The sequence below is a fragment of the Myotis daubentonii genome, chromosome 3 (genome assembly GCF_963259705.1).
Source record: "Myotis daubentonii chromosome 3, mMyoDau2.1, whole genome shotgun sequence".
Taxonomy (NCBI): domain Eukaryota; kingdom Metazoa; phylum Chordata; class Mammalia; order Chiroptera; family Vespertilionidae; genus Myotis; species Myotis daubentonii.
In genome coordinates, this window is record NC_081842.1 from 114,712,976 (window position 1) to 114,732,727 (window position 19,752).

The 19,752-nt window shown below is 45.7% G+C and overlaps 1 protein-coding gene across 1 annotated transcript in view; it reads left to right on the forward strand.

The window, feature by feature from the left end:
* Positions 1–19,752, forward strand: part of SLC9A9 (solute carrier family 9 member A9) — a 367,982-nt gene that overhangs the window by 334,765 nt on the left and 13,465 nt on the right. Inside the window, 1 exon segment of the mRNA XM_059686208.1 lies at positions 7,589–7,640. Within this exon segment, the coding sequence (XP_059542191.1) occupies positions 7,589–7,640 (52 nt within the window).

Below are 19,752 nucleotides of genomic sequence, written 5' to 3' on the forward strand. Positions count from 1 at the left end.
AGGAATGACATGGAGACAGCGTTCAGTTGATCAGCAGCCTAGCCAGGATCTCTAGCCAAGTTCTGGTCAGGATCTCCAGCGAAGTTCTGGTTAGGATCTCCAGCCAGGTTCTGTGTCCATGTTCTCTTGCTAGGTTCTCCAGCCAGGTTCTCCAGGTTCTCCAGCCAGGTTCTGTACCCAAGTTCCCTCGTTAGGTTCTCCAGCCAAGTTCTGTAGCCAGGTTCTGTCCAGGATCTTTTGCCATGTTCTGTCGCTAGGTTCTGTCTCTAGGTTCTGTGGCCAGTTTCTGTCCAGGATCTTTTGCCATGTTCTCTCCAGCAAAGTTCTTCTGTCTCTAGGTTCTGTGTAGGTTCTGTGTCTAGGTTCTGTGTCTCTTGGTTCTGTCTTCTAAGTTCTGTCTCCTGTTGTCTTGTTACATCTGTATTTATACCAGTTGATTCAATCCTATCAATCTCTATTCCAAAGTTTAGGGCGTTTCTTATCTCCATTCCAGGGAGTAAAGATTATGTAGCTTAAGCATGATTGTTCATAGTTAAAGTGATTAATTACCCGCCTGGCACTTAGTTAAGGGGTTTTATTCCCTCCCTAACTTCAGGGGAAAATCCCTACCTGGGGAAACAACCTTTCTCAGAGAGGTGACCTTGGTTAAAACACATAGTGCCAAGAAGGTGAGCAAACATATTAAGAACAGTATGCCATATATGCCAGGTCCCTTGAAACAGCAAGGATGGACCGGCTCCCGGCATTAGGGAAAATGGTTTCTCTTCCTCCACCACTCAACATCTGTCAGCAAAGAGCTCCAAAGAATCATAGTCTCACCTGAGACTACTGAAATTCACATGAGACTGAAACTAGTAGTATTTTACTCCTTGCTGGAGGCACTAAGGGGTAAGGATTAGAACAGATTCTGTCTGCTTTAATGGAAAAAGTGAGCTTTTGTTAGTTACTTACCTTGCTTCTCCTCTACAAAATGACCCAACTTTGGAACATGCATTTTGGCCATGGTCAGATATGGGAGCACCTGGAGATTTTAATATGTCTAATAAAACTCTCCAAAGAATGGAAGTGTAATAGGAAGGGGTGCGATGTATGCACAGAGATGCATACTGTTCTAAAACTGGAGATGATGCCACTTGAAAATGAGGAACTCAAGTGAGATTTTGGACTGCTTCGCTGGGAAACAGCACAGCTAATTTTCATATCCATTTGAATGCCACAGTGGCAGTGCTATACTTGCTTAAAATTAAAAGGTACATCAAGAATGAAAACCATCGTATACAATTTTAACCAGCCTTTTTACTCACTTTTTAATTCTTCCCAGATTCTTTATTTCTCCATATTGGAAAAAATTTCTTTGCTGGGGTGTTCATCCCCACACCCTGGTTCCTGCTCTTGGCTGTATGCACCTTCACAGCTACTTACGTAGCACCTGCACCTGGTCTGAGCACTGATATGGTGCTTCCTTCTCACCTTATTACTCTTTGTTGCTTTTAATTTCTCTCCTTTCCCTTGCTGTTCAGACACTTTCATTTCCTTCTTTGTTCCCCTCTCACCTCCAAAACCACCTGTAAATTGTAAATAATCTTTTACCTGGGAAACTTGGCCTCCTTAAATAGAAATTAGGTTTTATTGTGAAACCAGAAATCCCTGCTGTGCATTGGCTGCCCCTGTGGCTACACTGCAGATGTGAGTGTACATTCGAGATCCCCAGTGTAGAACTGACACTAGGAGGGCTTTTCTGTGAGGATGGCAGGACTCTAATTTTTTTAAAAAATACTGATCTGAATGAAAATAATAACATAAACAATAGCTGCTAACATTTGTTGAGAACTTAATAGGTACCAGGTCCTAAACCAATCACTTTACATGAATTTTCTAATTTACTCCTCACTACAGCCCTGAAGCAGGTTCTGTTACTGTCCCCATTGTACTAACAAGGAGACCAAGGCACACCAGTGAGAGACTCTTAACAGCCAGGTGTCATTAACCCCTCAACATTGTTGGAAGTCCTGAGTCCTAGGATTCTAGCTGAGGCCAATTCCATGCAGAATTGCCTGACCTTCCCTGCACAGCAGGTGCAGCTGGAAGGGTGAACACAGGGTGAACAAAGGCTAACACAGCCAGAACAGAGTAAGCACAGGTGCCACAGGTTGGTGTGAGAATAGAGATCAGAAGTGAAGGCACACAGCCACTGGTAGTCTAAGCCAGTGAAAACTCAAGTGATGGGGATCTGAACTAACATAACAAGATGGATGATCCACAGTGGTGATCAGAAGAGGAAGGGCAGTAGTGGAGATTTCAGCTGCCACTTGGAGGGAGGGTGTTCAGTCAATGGGAGAGGAACTGACAGATTCCTCTGGCCCAGCCTTGCTGGGACTCAGAGACTATATCAAGTACTGAGGCTCAGAAACAAGGAAAAGTCCAATTACCAGCCCTGAGGAAGGATAGCTTAAACTGCTGGGTGGCACCAAAGAGCCGTGGGCATCACCTCAGGAGATTGAACTGCATTTTATACACCTGTGATCTCACCTTGGAGCTACTATACACACAATAGCACCACCACCTGAGATGATACCACCTCATCTGATCTAATAAAAGAGAAACATGGTAATTGGCATACGAACGCTACCCTTCCCATTGGCTAATCAGGGAGATATGCAAATTAACTGTCAGCCAAGATGGCAGCCGGCAGCCAGGCAGCTTGAAACTAACAAGAGGCTTGCTTGCTTCAGTGATGGAGGAAACCAACGTTCCCCGCCTGCCTTGTAGGCCTCTGAGCCTGCAGTTTGAAACATTTTAACAAATATAGAAGCTAAAAAAAAAAACCCAGAAACCAGCTTTCAGCCAGCTGGGATCTCAGAGCTGGAGTCAGAGCTGGAGTTATACATTGTTTCGATTACCTACTTTCAGCAGCAGAGGCCTAAGAGCTGGAGCCTCAGAGCTAAAGCTGGCCCAGAATTAAAAAAAGAAAAAGAAAAAAAGGAGCAGTTGAGACCTTCCATCACCCGCCAGCCTGAAAACAGCCCTCAGCCCCTCACCCAGACTGGCCAGGCACCCCAGTGGGGACCCTCACCCTGAAAGGTGTGTGACCAGCTGCAAACAGCCATCAGCCCCTCACCCAGGCTGGCCAGGCACCCCAGTGGGGACCCCCACCCTGATCCAGGACACCCTTCAGGGCAAACCAGCCAGCCCCACCCATGCACCAGGCCTCTATCCTATATAGTAAAAGGGTAATATGCCTCCCAGCACCAGGATCAGCGGAGCCAAGAGGCCTCCCAGCACCGGGATCAGCATGACAAGGGGTAGCTCCCAAACCCCCTGATCGCCCTGCGGCTCTGTGTGTGACAGGGGGTGGGGCCACAACCTCCCTATAGGCCCTGCTCTGTGCCTGATATGGGGAGCTCCCCAACCTCTGATCACCCTGCGGCTCTGTGTGTGACAGGGTGCGGTGCCCCAACCCCCTGATCGGCCCTGCTCTGTGTGTGACAGGGTAGAGCCATAACCTCCCCATCAGCCCTGCCCTGAGTGTGAGAGTGGCGGCACCCCAACCCCCTGATGGGCCCTGCTCTGTGGGTGATAGAGGGCAGCGCCCCAACCCCCTGATCCGCCCTGCTCTGTGTGTGACAGGGGCAGCGCCCCAACCCCCGGATTGGTCCTGCTCTGTGCATGACAGGGGGTGGCGCCACAACCTCCCCATCAACCCTGCCTTGAGTGTGACAGGGGGCAGTGCCCTAACCCCCCAATCGGCCCTACCCTGAGCGTGACTGGGGGTGGCATCACAACCTCCCAATCCGCCCTGCTCTGTGCATGACGGGGTGGCGCCCCAACTCCCCAATCGGCCCTGCTCTGAGCCCGACCAGGGGCTGCACCTAGGGATTGGGCCTGCCCTCTGCCACCCGGGAGCAGGCCTAAGCCAGCAGGTTGTTATCTCCCGAGGGGTCCCAGACTGCGAGAGGGCACAGGCCAGGCTGAGGGACCCCCCCGCCCTTCCCCCCGAGTGCACAAATTTTTGTGCACCAGGCCTCTAGTCTTTCTAATAATCTCTCAAGAACCCACAGTGCATATATGACATTTATGTGTATAATTGAATGAATTTGGGGTTAATCCTAAAAGAATGTCATGTTCACATTCTGACTATCTTTCTTGGACAGGAGACCAAGGGATGCAGAGGCAGCTGGCATGCTTGCTGAGCCCTGGGGATGCTAGTGAATGTGCCCAGCATGTTGGTAACAGTTCACATATCACCATGAAGAAAAGGCAGAGAATGTCCCTCAGAGCCAGTGGAGACTTGGTCTGAGGATGTGTGTGCAGGGTGGGCAGAGAACAACTGTGTTTTATTGTAAGCCCTTTAACAATGTTTGGATTTTATTATTTTTTTGTATGTGTTTATATGAGCAAGTACTATAAACTTGAAAGGAAAAAATGTATTAAATTAGACTATCAGGTCATCAGTCCCATACTACACTAAAAGGGGTAAGGAACAGGGACACTATGCTAACTTACTGTAACGTTTCAGGCAGAAGATAAGGCAATCTGCCAGTAGATACAAGAATTTAAAAAAGGAAAAGATTAGTAGCCAGGGACAATAAATGTGGGCATCTCAGAGATCATCATAGTAACACCAGTGCCATATGGATGCTTCCAGCGAAGGTCTGAGTGACCCAGCCATACTCTGTCTAAGGGCGCAGGAGGAAGGGAATAATTTTAGCACAACATTTATCCAAAGGAGTTCAAATTACTAGTTAAAGAGGCATCATTCTTATGTGCCTTTGCTTCATAGCATTTAAATTACAGTGAGCCTTTACAGATCCTTCTAATCAAACCTGCCAGCTGTTTGCATGAACCTCTACTGTATGGTCACCAGGCTTCCCTGGGAGGAAGATAACTCTCACAGAGCTTTTTTTCTCCTCAAGCCAGAAAGGGCTATAGGCCTAGCCCCGGAGTAGGAACAGATCCTGACCTTTGTGGAATGGAAGGAGGGAAGAGGCCTGTCCTTGCTCCTCGCTCCCAGATGCTTTTCACCAAGTCCCACATAAAACTAAGAAACAGAATCGCCTGCCATCATTGCTCAGCTCCTTCTGGCTGTTGGAATAATTGAAACTTGAAAGGTCTGCTCTGCTTCTGAGAAAAAAGTTTAGCATTTAGGGGTAAACCTTAGTACATACTGCCTCAAACATTAAATGTTGGGTATCTTGTGAAATTTGATTCCTATTCTCTCCAGTTTTCTAGATAGAGAGCTAGAAAAAGACCCTAAATGGAGGCAGCAATGGGAACTTCAGGACCCTTGTTTAATCATAGTCTACCTGGGTGGGCCTGGGGGTAGGAATCTAGGCTTCCACAGCAACAAAGGCTTATGGAAACTACCAGCATTAGCCAGAGATCTCAGACCTACCAGAGGGGCTAAGGTGGGCCAGCCAAATTAGAGAGGGGCTTGGGGCCTCCAGCTTGGGCCCTACTGTTCATAGAGTTGAACTCAGACCAATAGCACCTCAAAGTCACTGCCTGAACTCACTTTGGGAGGCTGGACCTTAATTCTCCCTCCACACTCTTTCCTTTACCCCTTCCTTTTCTTCTTTCCCTTTGTCACCTCCTTTATCCTTCTTTCTCCCTCCCCTCCCTCCACCTCCTTCTGCCCTCTCCATCTTCTCTCTTCACTACTCCCCCATCTTCCCCTCTTCCTTGCACTTTCCCTTCTTCCCCTCATTATTTTACTTTTTCTGCTCTCCACCTTTCTCCTTCTTCACCCCCTTCTCTTCCCTCTCTCCCTCCAACTTCAATGAAATAGATCAAATAGCTCTGTGGACTCCAAGAGTATCCAAGGTTAGTCACCTCCAGGGGCCCCAGTTACCTGAAGGCCGAAAGTTCAGAGTAAAATAAAAAGCTACTCATTTCATCCCTGGGTTAGAGGGAAGGGACTCTTCACACCCAGAGGACACTCTTTTTTTTTTTTTTTTTTTCAAGAATCAGAGGTACTTCAATGGCTGCCTGTCCACTGTTGCCGCTTTCCTTCCACAGGCTCCCACCTCTGCCTGCTGGCTTCTAACCCTGCCTTCCCCTCCTCCACCTGGAGGACTGAGGCAAGGTGACCTGTGTTTACAGGGCTCTGAGTTAAAGAAAACACTCTACAGCTCCATAAGTTGCAGTGCTCACAGGAAAAGCTCCAGTGCAGCTTGTAGTTGAGGTCCTGAGCTTCACACCCCACAGTCCCCACCCTGCCCCACCTGGCAAGGCCATCCACACACACACTAGGAACAGAGGAAGTCCAAGCTCCAGGGCCCTGTACATGCCCTGGCCCTTCCAAGAGCCTGGGAAGAGCCCTAGCATTGTGTTCCCAAGGTCCTGTGTTTTTGTAAGATTTGCAAACAGAATATTTTTAGCCACAGCTGGGGTCCAGCACTGTTCCTGTCTACAGCAGCTTCCTTCCATCAGACTTCTCCTCTGGTCAGAAGGCCCTGAAGGGCTGTGGGGAGCCCACATAGGGAAGCTGAATTGGGAATACATTTAGTATGCCTTTAGTGGGATAAGACTCTGTGGCACACAGTCACTTCTGTGTGGAGCGAGTCATTGCCGGGCACCAGTGCAGGCATGAGTTTCAGGACCAGTGTCAGATAGAAGCAAAGTGAGCGTATCAGATAGCACCTGGCCGCAGAACTCCACCTGGCAGGAGGGGAAAACAAGGTTCGAAATGTACCAAACCAGAAGCTAGTCTGTGGAAATCCTGTCGTGAAATATGTAAAATCCAAAGTGGAGGATTTGTTTTCATGATGCCCATCAAAGCGCAAAATTAGGAATGCATTCAATAACTCGGCATATGCACTGAGAATCTTCTCTGAGCTGTGTGAAATGAAGTCTCAGAAACTGTCTTTAAAGGGCACATACCTGTGTCTGCATGGGAGCAGTACTGCACACGGGTATGTCCCATGTGAGCAGTACTGCACACGGGTGTGTCTGTGTGAGAAGTAATACACACAGGTGTGTCTGTGTGTGAGCAGGCACGCTGTGATGCCTCCCATCTCTCAATCATTTTGATCAATCTGGCTAGAGGGAAAGTTTCCTATTCTTTCTAATACAAAGTCATTATCATACAAAGAGGTTTTCAAACTATTCAGGCAAAACTTACAAACTTATTTTAACTAAAACTTAGAAGCAGTTTTTTCTGCTTTGGGGAGCCTGCTCTAGCTTGGGCTCCCATAATCCCAGAGCAGTTTTGGTCAGTGAGTCCTGTGGTGGTAGCAAGGCAGCCCTCCATCCAGGATCCTTGTTTTGGAGCTGCAGAGGTATTTTTCCTGAGGGCTCCTCTCCCAGGCTCTCAGGCCCTTCCCTTGCTGGGAAAGATAATGGTTAAGGAACAGCCTGGTGCTCCACCTCACCTGCTGCATGTGGGCCCAGCTGTGGAGGTCTCATTTGCCATAGGTCGATTTGAAGTTCTTTTGATTCTGGGGGAGGTAGGATATATATATATATAATTTTTTTTTTTTTTTTTTTTTTTTGCCAAACCTCTATTTTGTATTATGTTTGGTTCAGGTGATCAGAAACACACAACTAAACTACAGGAAGGCCATTACCAGTTTTCTGTTTTCTTTAACAGAGTTGGTGTGGACCTGGATGAAGATCTGAAGGAGGAGCCTTCCTCACACCAGGCAAGTCCAAGAAGCCAAAACATAGAATATAGAGTTAAGAGATGTTCTGTTCCTTAGAATGTTCCTGGCTTGCCCAGCATGTTGCCAAGAAGTTGTTCTAAAGGGAGCTGCCTCTGCAGATAAAATTAATCAGATGACTATAAACTGACCCCCAGGATTCAGGGGGTCAATAAGCTCTGCATATCTTTTGGAGTGCTTAGACTTCATATACACTTGTGCCCTCTGTGTGGCAGCAGGAAGCCTGGAAACTGCAGGGTAGGAGCAAGAACGTGGAGCCTGGAGTTCAAATCCCTGCTGAGCAACTTGCTAGCTAAGTAATTTCAGTGAAATATACTCAATGCAAGCCCAATGCATGTTGGACATCCAACAAATAGACCTGTTTCTGCTGATGCCTTCTCATTCATTAGGTCAAGGTATACAGAAATATTGAAAATTTGCAAAAGCACAGCAGAACTGTCTAGGTGAGCCATTCCTGACCTAGCTAAGTAACCATTACCTGCAGAGACCTGAATATCCTTAGGTAAAACTTTTCAGAACAATCTGTTGTTCGCTCCAGTAAGGGAAGTCTATTCTCCAAGCTCTGGACTTGGACCTGACATCAGAGAGAATATGTCATTGCAGTTTTGCATTAGTCATCTTTAACTCAGTACTTGAACAATTGTGTAGAAATGTTGCATCTTTTGCTGAAATTGCAAGATAGATATGATCAACCAGCATAGTAAATAAGTGATATCACTTTAAGAATTGTGTATGATCATATCTGAACTTGAAGAAGACCCATCTCTTTTATTTTATGGCTTTTCTGCACAGTACCATCACTGCAGGCATAACTGCTAGTGCTGCTGCTTTGGGTTCACATAGATATAAGGAAGGAAGGACCCTGTGCTCTACAAGAAAGGACTGGAAAATTATATTAGTGCTGATCCTGGCTCACATGTTCATTAATATGCTCCATAGCCAGGCTCATGCTGTTTTCAGACACTTCTTTGCCCAGAAATACAGACAAGGGCAGGACAGCTCGGTGACTGCAGAGGAGCTCAGAACCCATCTCCTTACACTGGTGGGCTATCAGAAGCAGTTAGTAAAGTCCGTGACAGATGATTTGACAAAGCATTTTCATCTCATATAGGTCAACTAATCCATTCTACTTTCAAGTAAAATTTTCATCTAAATTTTACCCTACTCATATCTTCTTTTTAAAAAAAGGGTAAGGAAATTCATCAAAGGAATTCTTTATCTTCCTCTAACTGCCTAATATTTCATAATCACATGTAATTATTGGTAAGATTACCTACTAGCCTAACTTTTTCCTTTTACAATTTAAATGTATTTTATTTTAGCTCATTCACACAATTGTTAATTTAGTAATAACTCTTATCTAAAGATACTTAAACCAATAGAAAACTTTTCTTGTTGTTGTATGTGGTACTTGATAGTTTTTTATATCTTTGAATAGAGTTGTCCTGTGTGTGAATACGAATAATACTAATGTCTACTTCTCCAGGTTGTTATGACAATTAACTGAAATTGTATCTATAAAGCTACCTAACAATTATATTAGTGAAACCCATCTTCTCTTATGAAAGATTTGAATCAGCTTACAATACTACAAATAATAAAATAATTGTACAGCATTTTAAAAACAATTTTAAAATTCAATAAGAGCAGAAAGGCAAATTTAATAAGAGCAGAAAGGCAAAACCAAAGGAGAAAAAGGAATTATAAGTAGTTGGATCACAAGGCCCTATAGACTTCTGTAGCTGAACTGCAGATGGCCACAGTATTTTAGAAGTTTCTCACGTACTGTGGGGACTGATAAAGAGCCACCTAATGTGACCTAATACTGTAATTTGCATGGTTACTACTGCTGCCACTTCAAAGTAATGTTGATTTTAGGAAGCATCTGAAAGTGTTTTGAATAATGATATTGTTTGGCCACATTTCAGAAAGAGGTTTTCTCTACACCTTAGAATAGTTCTTGTCTTCAGTGTAAAGTACAGGAAACAGTGGGCTCAAGATGTAGAAAAAAACCACAGAATCAACACTGCTGCCATTCAACCCACTCAGTTATTGGTGTTTGCTTTTTTTAGGGGGGGGGATGTTTGTTTTGGGTAATTTCCAAGAACTTTTCTCAGCCCTCATTTTGCCTGACACCTTCTTGCTTATTATCTGCATTTGTTGCTCAGTCTGACAACAGAGCCTAACCCCTAATTCTTAGGAGCCTGCATGTATGTTTCCACTTGGTGTGCATTGATTAAACTGGGCTTGCATTAGCAAATAGGAGAACATTCTCACTTGTCACCCTTTAAAAAAATTTTACTCTTACTTATCAAAAACCAAAAATTTCAGAGATATTTATGGCAATTACTGATCGTGTACTTGAAAAATCAACAATAAACATATTTAAAAAGAAATTTTCTCTTTATTTATGGAAAGTTTTTTTAAAAGCCTTTGGGAAATATGAACTTGGAAATGTGACTAACTAGCAATGTCAAAATTTCCTTCTTGCCTTGTAACACCTTTAGAGTGTGAATGATGCTACATTCTTACTTGTACCTGTAGAGTGTGAATGATGTTGCACTCCTATTTATACCTGGCCCAGAAGTTTTAGAAAGCGTACTCCACATGCATCTATTAAACTTTAATACATACTCTATTTTGTGCTACTTTGAAAAATGGAATGTACTACAGTTTTGAATTCTATGTCTCTTAAATGAATAAAAAACAGACAAACCAAAATTACTCTACCCAGCAAAGCTATCCTATCTAATAAAAGAGAAACTTGGTAATTAGCGTACAACCACTACCCTTCCCATTGGCTAATCAGGGCGATATGCAAATTAACTGCCAGCCAAGATGGCGGCCAGCAGCTAGGCAGCTTAAAGCAAACATGAGGCTTGCTTGCTTCAGTGACGGAGGACTCCAACATTCCCCGCCTGCTGCTGCCGGCCTCTGAGCTGCAACTCTAAGCAACTATGTTACAAATATAGAAGCTAAACAAAACCCCAGAAACCTGCTTTAGTCCACCGGGCTTCAGCCAGCAGGATTGCAACATTGTTTCAAATACAAAGGCCAGAAACCTGCTTTCAGCAGCGGAGGCCTAAGAGCTGGAGCCAAGCCTCAAAGCTAAAGCTGGCCCAGAATAAAAAAAAGAAAAAAAGGAGCAGTTGGGAGCTTCAGTCACACGCCAGCCTGAAAACAACCAGCAGCCCCTCACCCAGGCTGGCCAGGTACCCCAGTGGGGGCCCCCACCCTGATCCAGGACACCCTTCAGGACAAACCAGCTGGTCCCACCCGTGCACCAGGCCTCTATCCTATATAGTAAAAGGGTAATATGCCTCCCAGCACCGGGATCAGCGGAGCCGAGAGGCCTCCCAGCACCGGGATCAGCATGACAGGGGGCAGCGCCCAAACCCTCTGATCGCCCTGCGGCTCTGTGTGTGACAGGGGGTGGGGCCACAACCTCCCTATCGGCCCTGCTCTGTTTGTGACAGGGGAAGGCTCCTCAACCCCCTGATCAGCCCTGCTCTGTGCCTGATAGGGGGAACTCCCCAATCCCCTGATCGCCCTGCGGCTCTGTGTGTGACAGGGTGCGGCACCCCAACCCCCTGATGGGCCCTGCTCTGTGTGTTATGGGGTAGAGCCATAACCTCCCCATTGGCCCTGCCCTGAGTGTGACAGTGGCGGCGCCCCAACACCCTGATTAGCCCTGCTCTGTGGGTGATAGAGGGTGGCGCCCCAACCCCCTGATGGGCCCTGCTCTGTGCGTGACAGGGTACAGAGCCCCAACCTCCCTGATGGGCCCTGCTCTGTGAGTGACAAGGGGCAGCTCCCCAACCCCCTGATTGGCCCTGCTCTGTGCGTGACAGCGGGTGGCGGTGCAACCTCCCCATCAACCCTGCCTTGAGTGTGACAGGGGGCAGTGCCCCAACCCCCCAATCGGCCCTACCCTGAGTTTGACTGAGGGTGGCATCATAACCTCCCAATCTGCCCTGCTCTGTGCATGACAGGGAGTGGCGCCCCAACTCCCCAATCGGCCCTGCTCTGAGCCCGACCAGGGGCTGCACCTAGGGATTGGGCCTGCCCTCTTCCACCTGGGAGCGGGCCTAAGCCAGCAGGTCATTATCTCCCGAGGGGTCCCAGACTGCGAGAGGGCACAGGCCGGGCTGAGAGACCTTCCCCCTCGCCCCCCGAGTGCACAAATTTTTGTGCACAGGGCCTCTAGTCATTTATAATTGAAGGACAGATAAAAAGCTTCTCAGTCAAGAAAAAGTTAAAGGAATTCAACAACACCAAGTTAGTATTACAAGAAATGTTAAAGGGACTTCTTTAGAAAGAAAAAAAAGAAAAAATATGAAAAATAAAATGATAATAACTGCACACTTGTCATGTAATCTCTTTTAATGTAAATGGATTAAATGATCACATCAAAAGGCAAAAGGTAGTTGAATAGATAAAATGACAAGACCCATACATATGCTGCCTACAAGAGACTTCTTTCAGATGGAAAGACACAAAAAGACTGAAAGCAATTTAGGCATTGGATAACAGACAACGAAGGACTATCCTGAAAAGAAAGAAAAGAAGTGAGATGAGCCTACATTCTTCTTGACCTTCTGCCTGGAGGCCCTTTCCCAATTGCAGTGCGAGGAGGCAGAGTCCTAGCAGAGAACAGTGCAAGTCAAGCAGAGAGCATCAGGCTCCCTGAGTTGAGGAGCCAGAGAGTGGAGTTGGCTGTTGCTGAAGTGGCTGGAATTTTTTGCTGTTGTCATCATCTTGGGAAAGTTACTTTAATTCTCTGAACTTTAATTTCATCATTTATGAAATAGGGGTTATAATAGGTATCCTGTGTGGTCAGGGTAAAGATCCAATCTAATTTTATATATTGCACCTAATAGATAAAAGGTGCTCACTAAATTGCAGGTGCCATCTTCCTCTACCTCTCCCTCATTATTGAAAGGGCGAGTTGTAGCGGGGCCTACGTGGCCCAGCCGCCGGGTCCCATGAGGCACAGCCTGACCACGCTGCTGGTGGCCTCGGGCACTGACTCCCCAGCCCACGGCGGGAGCCCGGCGTAGGCCACCACCCGCCCTCCGCTCCTAGACGGGACCCACAGGGCAGCAGCAGCGGCAGGGTGGGGCGCGTGCCCTCGCCAGAGGAGATGGAGGAGGAGGCGATTGCCGGCGCCCCTGGGGACGAGAAGGAGGATGTGGACTTCCTGTCTGGGCTGGAACTGGTTGATCTGCTGGACCCCCGACAACCGGACTGGCCCCTGGAGCCCGGGCTCAGCTCGCCCTGGGGGGGGGGGCTTAGGACTGCGCCCTCCATCTTGCCCTGGGTCCTCCATTTTTGGGGCAGCCGCCATGTGCTCAGGAGAGTACCTTCTTCCCGGAAGCCCAGGCCCCCGCTGGCCACACCCGGGATTTCTTTAAACTAACCAATGACAATCAAGGGATGTGCGCGCCATAGAGATGACCACATCCTGTGTAACAAGACCCGACTCGCACCTGGCCAATCAGCGGGGCTCACAGTCCCTTCCCCTGCCCTTACTATAAAGCCCACAATCCCATCAGGCCTCTCTCTCTCTGCCACTGGGCTTACCATTGCATCGGTGAGTGTGGTCGGGGAGCGGATCTAGTTCGAAATGAAGAACTCTTTGCTTTTGCATCAGACTGGCTGGCTCCCTGGTGGGCTTTTTGGGAACCTTGAAATCTGGGCACAACAATTATTATTTCTACTTTCTAGAGCATGTAATTGTACAATCTGCAAGGTAAGATAAATAAATGGAATTTGGTCCTAACCAGTGAAGTTAGTGGGGAGGGGATATGTTTTTGGATATGTAAGTCATAAGTTAAATATAGCCAAACTGAATTTAATGTTGGCTAGGGAGAACCCAAGATATTTTCTCTGAAGTATTCATTATATTTTTTCAATATACTATTAGTTATAATAACACTAGAGGCCTAGTGCATGAATTCATGCACCAGTGGGGTCCCTTGGCCTGGCCTGCAGGATTGGGCCAAAACCAGCTCTCCAACATCCCCTGAGGGGTCCCAGATTGTGAGAGGGCACAGGCCAGGTGGAGGGACGCCAACCAGTGCATGATCGGGGCCAAGGAGGGATGTGCGAGGTTGGCCAGCCGGGGGGGACCATGGGAGGGCTACAGGGCACATCCATCCCATCTCACTCAGTCCCAATCAGCTGGACCCCAGTAGCAAGCTAACCTACCGGTCAGAGAATCTGCCCCCTGGTGATCAGTACACATCATAGTGAACGGTTAAGCAGCCTTAGCATATTACACTTTGATTGGTTGAATAGCTGACCAGACTACTGGACACTTAGTATATTAGGCTTTTATTATATAGGATAAAAAACCGTCATCTGGGTGAGATCAATTTTAAAGCCTAGTACATATTCAATTTCTGAAATATTTGAAGAATATTTACCTTCTATGAGACCACTTCAACCTCATAGGGACAAGTATGGGAAAAAATTGAAATTGTTCAATATGGGAATGTATATGTGGGAATCTTTATTCTGTTTTCTATAAATTGGGAATATTTGAAATATTTGCAAGGCGAAATGAGATTTTATTTAATAACTAGAGGTCCAGTGCACAAAAATTTGTGCACTCGGGGGTGGTCCCTCAGCCTGGCCTATGCCCTCTTGCAGTCTGGGACCCCTCAGAGGATGTCCACCTGCTGGCTTAGGCCCGCTCCCTGGGGTATCAGGCCCAAGCTGGCAGTCAGACATCCCTCTGGCAGCCCAGCAACCCTCAGGGGATGTCCACTTGCCAGTGGGGAGCAGGCCTAAGCTGCAGTCGGACATCCTTAGCGCTACTGAGGCGGGAGAGGCTCCCACCACCATCACTGTACTGGCAGCCATCAGCCTGGCTTGTGGCTGAGCAGAGCTCCCCCTGTGGGAGCACACTGACCACCAGGGGGCAGCTCCTGCATTGAGCATCTGCCCCCTGGTGGTCAGTGTGTCATAGTGACCAGTTATTCCCAGTCGTTCTGCTGTTAGGGTCAGTTTGCATATTATTCTTTTATTATATAGGATAGAGGCCTGGTGCATGGGTGGTGGCCGGTTGGTTTGCCCTGAAGGGTGTCCCAGATCAGGGTGGGGGTCCCCACTGGGGTGCCTGGCCAGTCTGGGGGAAGGGCTGAGGGCCGTTTTCAGGCTGGCTAAGGCCCTCCCCACCCAGCGACGGAAGCTCTCAGCCTTTTCTTTTTTTCTTTTTTTTATTCTGGGATTTATTTACCTTTTATAATTGAAACTTTATTGATTTGAGTGAAGCTCAGAGCTGGCCAGGGCAGGCTTGGCTTTCTCCATCGCCAGGGGCAACCCACTTCTACTTGCTCCAGCTCTGTGGCCACGGCTGGCTGAAAGCAGGTATCTGGGGTTTATTTACCTTCTATAATTGAAACTTTGTTGCTTTGAGTGGAGCTCAGAGCAGGCGGAAAGCTTGGCTTCCTCCATCATTGGGTCAAACAAGCCTCCTGCTTGCTCCAGCTCCGTGGCTGCCAGCTGCCAGCTTGGTTGGGTTAATTTGCATATAGCCGCTCTGATTGGCTGGTGGGCGTGGCTTAAGACATAGCGAAAGTACTGTCAATTTGCATGTTTGTCTTTTATTAGTCTAGACTAGATGACCCTATTATCAACTAGTTAATTTCTTCCCCTTGTGAACCTACTTATATTCCCAGTCTTTCCAATTCTAGATGACTATGAAAAATAAGTTTCAATTGTGCAGAGGACAAATACTTTATTCTTCCCCACATGAGCTCTTTCTAGTTTTAAGGGTATTCTAGGTAAAGGTTTTCTGGGAGTTAGCAAACAAGTGTTCATTCACATTGCTCACATTTTTATAGACACCTTGATGTACGCCTTCTGACTGCTAGTCTCTGCTGAAGTCCTAATCCTTTCCATCTCTCCCTGCTCAGCTATTTAAGTGGCCCTTCTCTGGACCTTTCTTAGCTCTGCTGTGACTTCCTTGAGCTGCAATCACCAGAACTGATCCACCTAGGTTACACTCTGTCAGGGCCAGCCTGACAGGTTGAACTGGGCTGAGGTAGGGAGGTGGGAATTGAGAAAAGAAAGAAAGACAGGAGAGCGGGATCAGGAGGACTACGGGTCAATCGAGGAGCTGCAGTAAGTTTATTAATCACGCAATGCCTTTTATACACAAAACACTGAATAGGAGGTCTGTCAAGAGGAATGTATTCTTTGTTCCTCTTAATCTCTAAGGGAGAGATAGAGCAGAAGGACAAATTCTCGGTACAGCAAATCTCAGTAAATAATTACATACTTCTTAATAAGCCATGAAAGGCTGTTCTCATTCTACTGATAACCGCCATCCAAACAAGTCTGGGAAAACTGTGTGGGTAAGGGTCCCAGCCTTGCTAGCCCCTTCAGGTGCAAGGACCGTGTCAGCTTACACCTGGTTTCCAACAACACTCAAGCATAAATGACAACCAAAACAAAATTTAACTGAAGGAACTATTGGAAGCAAAAATAAAATTGGGAAGTTAGCATTAAGACAGCCTGTAGAGAAGCAAGCTAGTTTTAAAAAACTATGTGAGAAAACATGAAAATTAATCTCTTTGTAACAACCAGCAGATTGGGGAATGGAGAAAAATTAGTGTTTTAAAAGTTGTTTTATTATTTCCAAGTTTCAAACCTTCCATCACATGTAGAATAAAATCAAGCTCACCACCATGGTCAATGATCTTGACCCTCTCTGTGTCTCCCACTTTACCTCCATCCACTTCCACCTTGCTCACTCGTTCCAGCCAGACTGGCCTTCCTGCTGCCCAGGAGGCACTCCATCACATTATGACTTCATGGCCTTCATGCTTGCAGAACCATCTGTGGGGACTGCTTTCTCCCAGATCCCACACAGCTCTCTTCTGCATATCGTTCAGGCCTCTGATCAAATGCCACTTTCTCAGAGAGGCCTGCCTGGACCAGCCGATAGCCTCTCCTCTGTTCTTATCTTATCCTCTTACCTGCTATATTATTCTCATTCTCTGAACTTATTGTAGGTAGTAGTTTACCTTTGTATTATCAGTGTCCACCATTAGAGTATAAGCTCTGAGAAGATAAAGACTTCGTTTAAGCCAATAAATTTTGGGATACTTTGTTATGTAGTAAGGGAGAGCTAATAGAACAATATATTGAAATCGTAAGTTCTATATGTAAAAGGCATTGGAGTGGAGTTGAGAAGAGATGATAAAATGATGTGGCATAACTCTTTGTAGTTTATAAAGTATATTCACAAAAGTAACATGTATACAGAGAAGTTAAATAACTTTCCCAAAGAAAGGAGTGGAATGTGAACTTTGACAATCTGGTTCCTTAATTTCTACTTGTAACTGGTATTCATTCATTCATTCATTCATTCATTCATTCATTCATTCATCTACCCATTCATTGATGTATACCTACAACACACCCATGCCAGGCACTAATCTACTTGTGAGGAGAATGCTCCATCTCAGCCTCCATGAGTACCTAGGATTCTGAACTTAGCTCTTTGTTCAGATACCTCTTTGGCTTAGTTTGCTTCTCACATACCCCCCGGAGGCCCCATCTAGATGAGAAGAATCTTGGCTGCTGAGGGACCACAGGTGTGCTTTGAAACCTCTCTGTGCTCCCAGTTGCCTCTTCTATAAACTGAGAATAATAATAGAACATACTTCATTAAAATGTTATAAGAATTAAGAGTTAATATATGAAAAGTACTTAGAATAATGTCTGGCACATGGTATGAGTTCAACAAGTATTAGCCACTGTTCTCATTGTTTTCATTAATAAAATTATAGTATTTTCATATGATTAGGACCTCAGAGACCAACCAGTCCATTTTTTTCTGTTCATTTTACAGACAATAACACTGTAGCCTAAGTAGCCTATTATACTGTGGCTGTGCTTTCCAGAGTTTAAAGGCTGAATGAGGTAGTAGCAGAAAGAATACTATCTTTGTAGCCCAGCAATCCGACTTTCAAATTCCAGTTCTGTCACTTGCAAGTGTGACTTTGAGCTCACCTCTTCCCTTTTCTGAGCTTTTTATGCCCTCAGTTGTAAAATAGGGATAACACAACCTACCTTGATGTATCACTGTGGAAAATGAAAAATAATGACTGGAAAAGTTAATGACTGGATAATGTGACTAGCATGCTGCCTACGGATTAAGGAGCATTCAATCTCTGAGGTTGTCATAGCTGCCATCATGATTGTGCTAGGCTGCTGCAGATTGGGTGCCAGATCTCTGGGCCCTTACTGCCAGCCAAACTCACCCTGCACAGTCCATCTCTACTTAAAAACAACCAACCAAACAAAAACCAGGAATTTGCTTATACTCCTTTCTATCAGTTTTCTTTAATAACTATCTTATCTTCAGTAGATATTATCAGCTATCAAAAATTACCTGTGGCCCTGGCTCGCTTGGCTTAGTGAATAGAGTGTCGGCCTGTGAACTGAAGGGTCCAGGGTTCAGTTCTGATTAAGGGCATATGCCTGGCTCAATCTCCAGTAGGGAGCGTGCAGGAGGCAGCCAATTAATGATTCTCTCTCATCATTGATGTTTTTATCTATCTCTCCCTCTCCCTTCCTCTCTGAAATTAATAAATATATATTTTTTAAAATTACTTGTGCCAGTTGATAGATAAAATCCTGAAAGTCCTTTTTGTTTTTTAAGAAAAGAAAGGGGGGGGGAGAGAGAGAGAGAGAGAGAGATTGAGAAAAGAGAGAGAACTCCAACTGTTGGCCAAAAGCATTTAAAACTAGTCGAGTTTAGGATGAGCATCTGTGTCTGCCTCTGCTAGGGAGATGGCAACTAAAACAACTTGTAGATGATGCTAGATGATGAGACACTATGTGCAACAGTGATGTTGTGAATCTGACACATTTATTGAGGTAGAAATAGCTAGAGAAATGTTCAGGGACAGATGGAAATTGAACCAGACAATTTGTTTTCCTTTTTGGGGAAGCATGCTGAATAATGAATAAACTCTAACTCTAGATAATAAGGCATGGCCCTTCAGGTCTCTCAGAAAACAGATCTGTAAAACTCTAATGTCCATGGAAAGATTAGAGATGTCTCACAGTGGGGGTTGGGATAGGAAATGGGTTCCATGGCCAACTTTGAGAAATCTGGATCGCTGGATATGCTTGTATATTTCCACAGGACGCATAATCACCTGTGTGGATTATGTCCGACCTTATGTCTCACCGCCCTCCATCTATGCCTCACCATAGCACACCTGACCAGTGCCCGACTGCAGCAGATGTGCAGCCCTGAGCTGGAACAACCTGTCCATTGGGAGGATCACATGTGCCTCCTTTTTGTCTTTCCACATGTCCCAGCTTTGTGCCACATCTCCTTTCCTTTATCCTTTTTTTATTTTATTTTATTTTATTTTATTTATTTATTTTTTATTTATTTATATATTTTTTTTATTGCTTAAAGTATTACAAAGGGTATTACATATGTATCCATTTTATCCCCCCGCCCTAGACAGTCCCCTAGCCTCCCCTATCACCCAGTGTCTTATGTCCATTGGTTATGCTTATATGCATGCATACAAGTCCTTTAGTTGATCTCTTACCCCCCTACCACCTGCCCCCCAACCCTCCCCGGCCTTCCCGCTGCAGTTTGACAATCTGTTTGAGGCAGCTCTGCCTCTGTATCTATTATTGTTCAAAAGTTTATAATGGTCTCTATTGTCCATGAATGAGTGAGATCATGTGGTATTTTTCCTTCATTGACTGGCTTATTTCACTTAGCATAATGCTCTCCAGTTCCATCCATGACGTTGCAAATGGTAAGAGTTCCTTCCTTTTTACAGCAGCATAGTATTCCATCGTGTAGATGTACCACGGTTTTCTAATCCATTCATCTACTGATGGGCACTTAGGCTGTTTCCAGATCTTAGCTATGGTGAATTGTGCTGCTATGAACATAGGGGTGCATATATCCTTTCTGATTGGTGTTTCTGGTTTCTTGGGATATATTCCTAGAAGTGGGATCACAGGGTCAAATGGGAGTTCCATTTTCAGTTTTTTAAGGAAACTCCATACTGTCTTCCATAGTGGCTGCACCAGTCTGCATTCC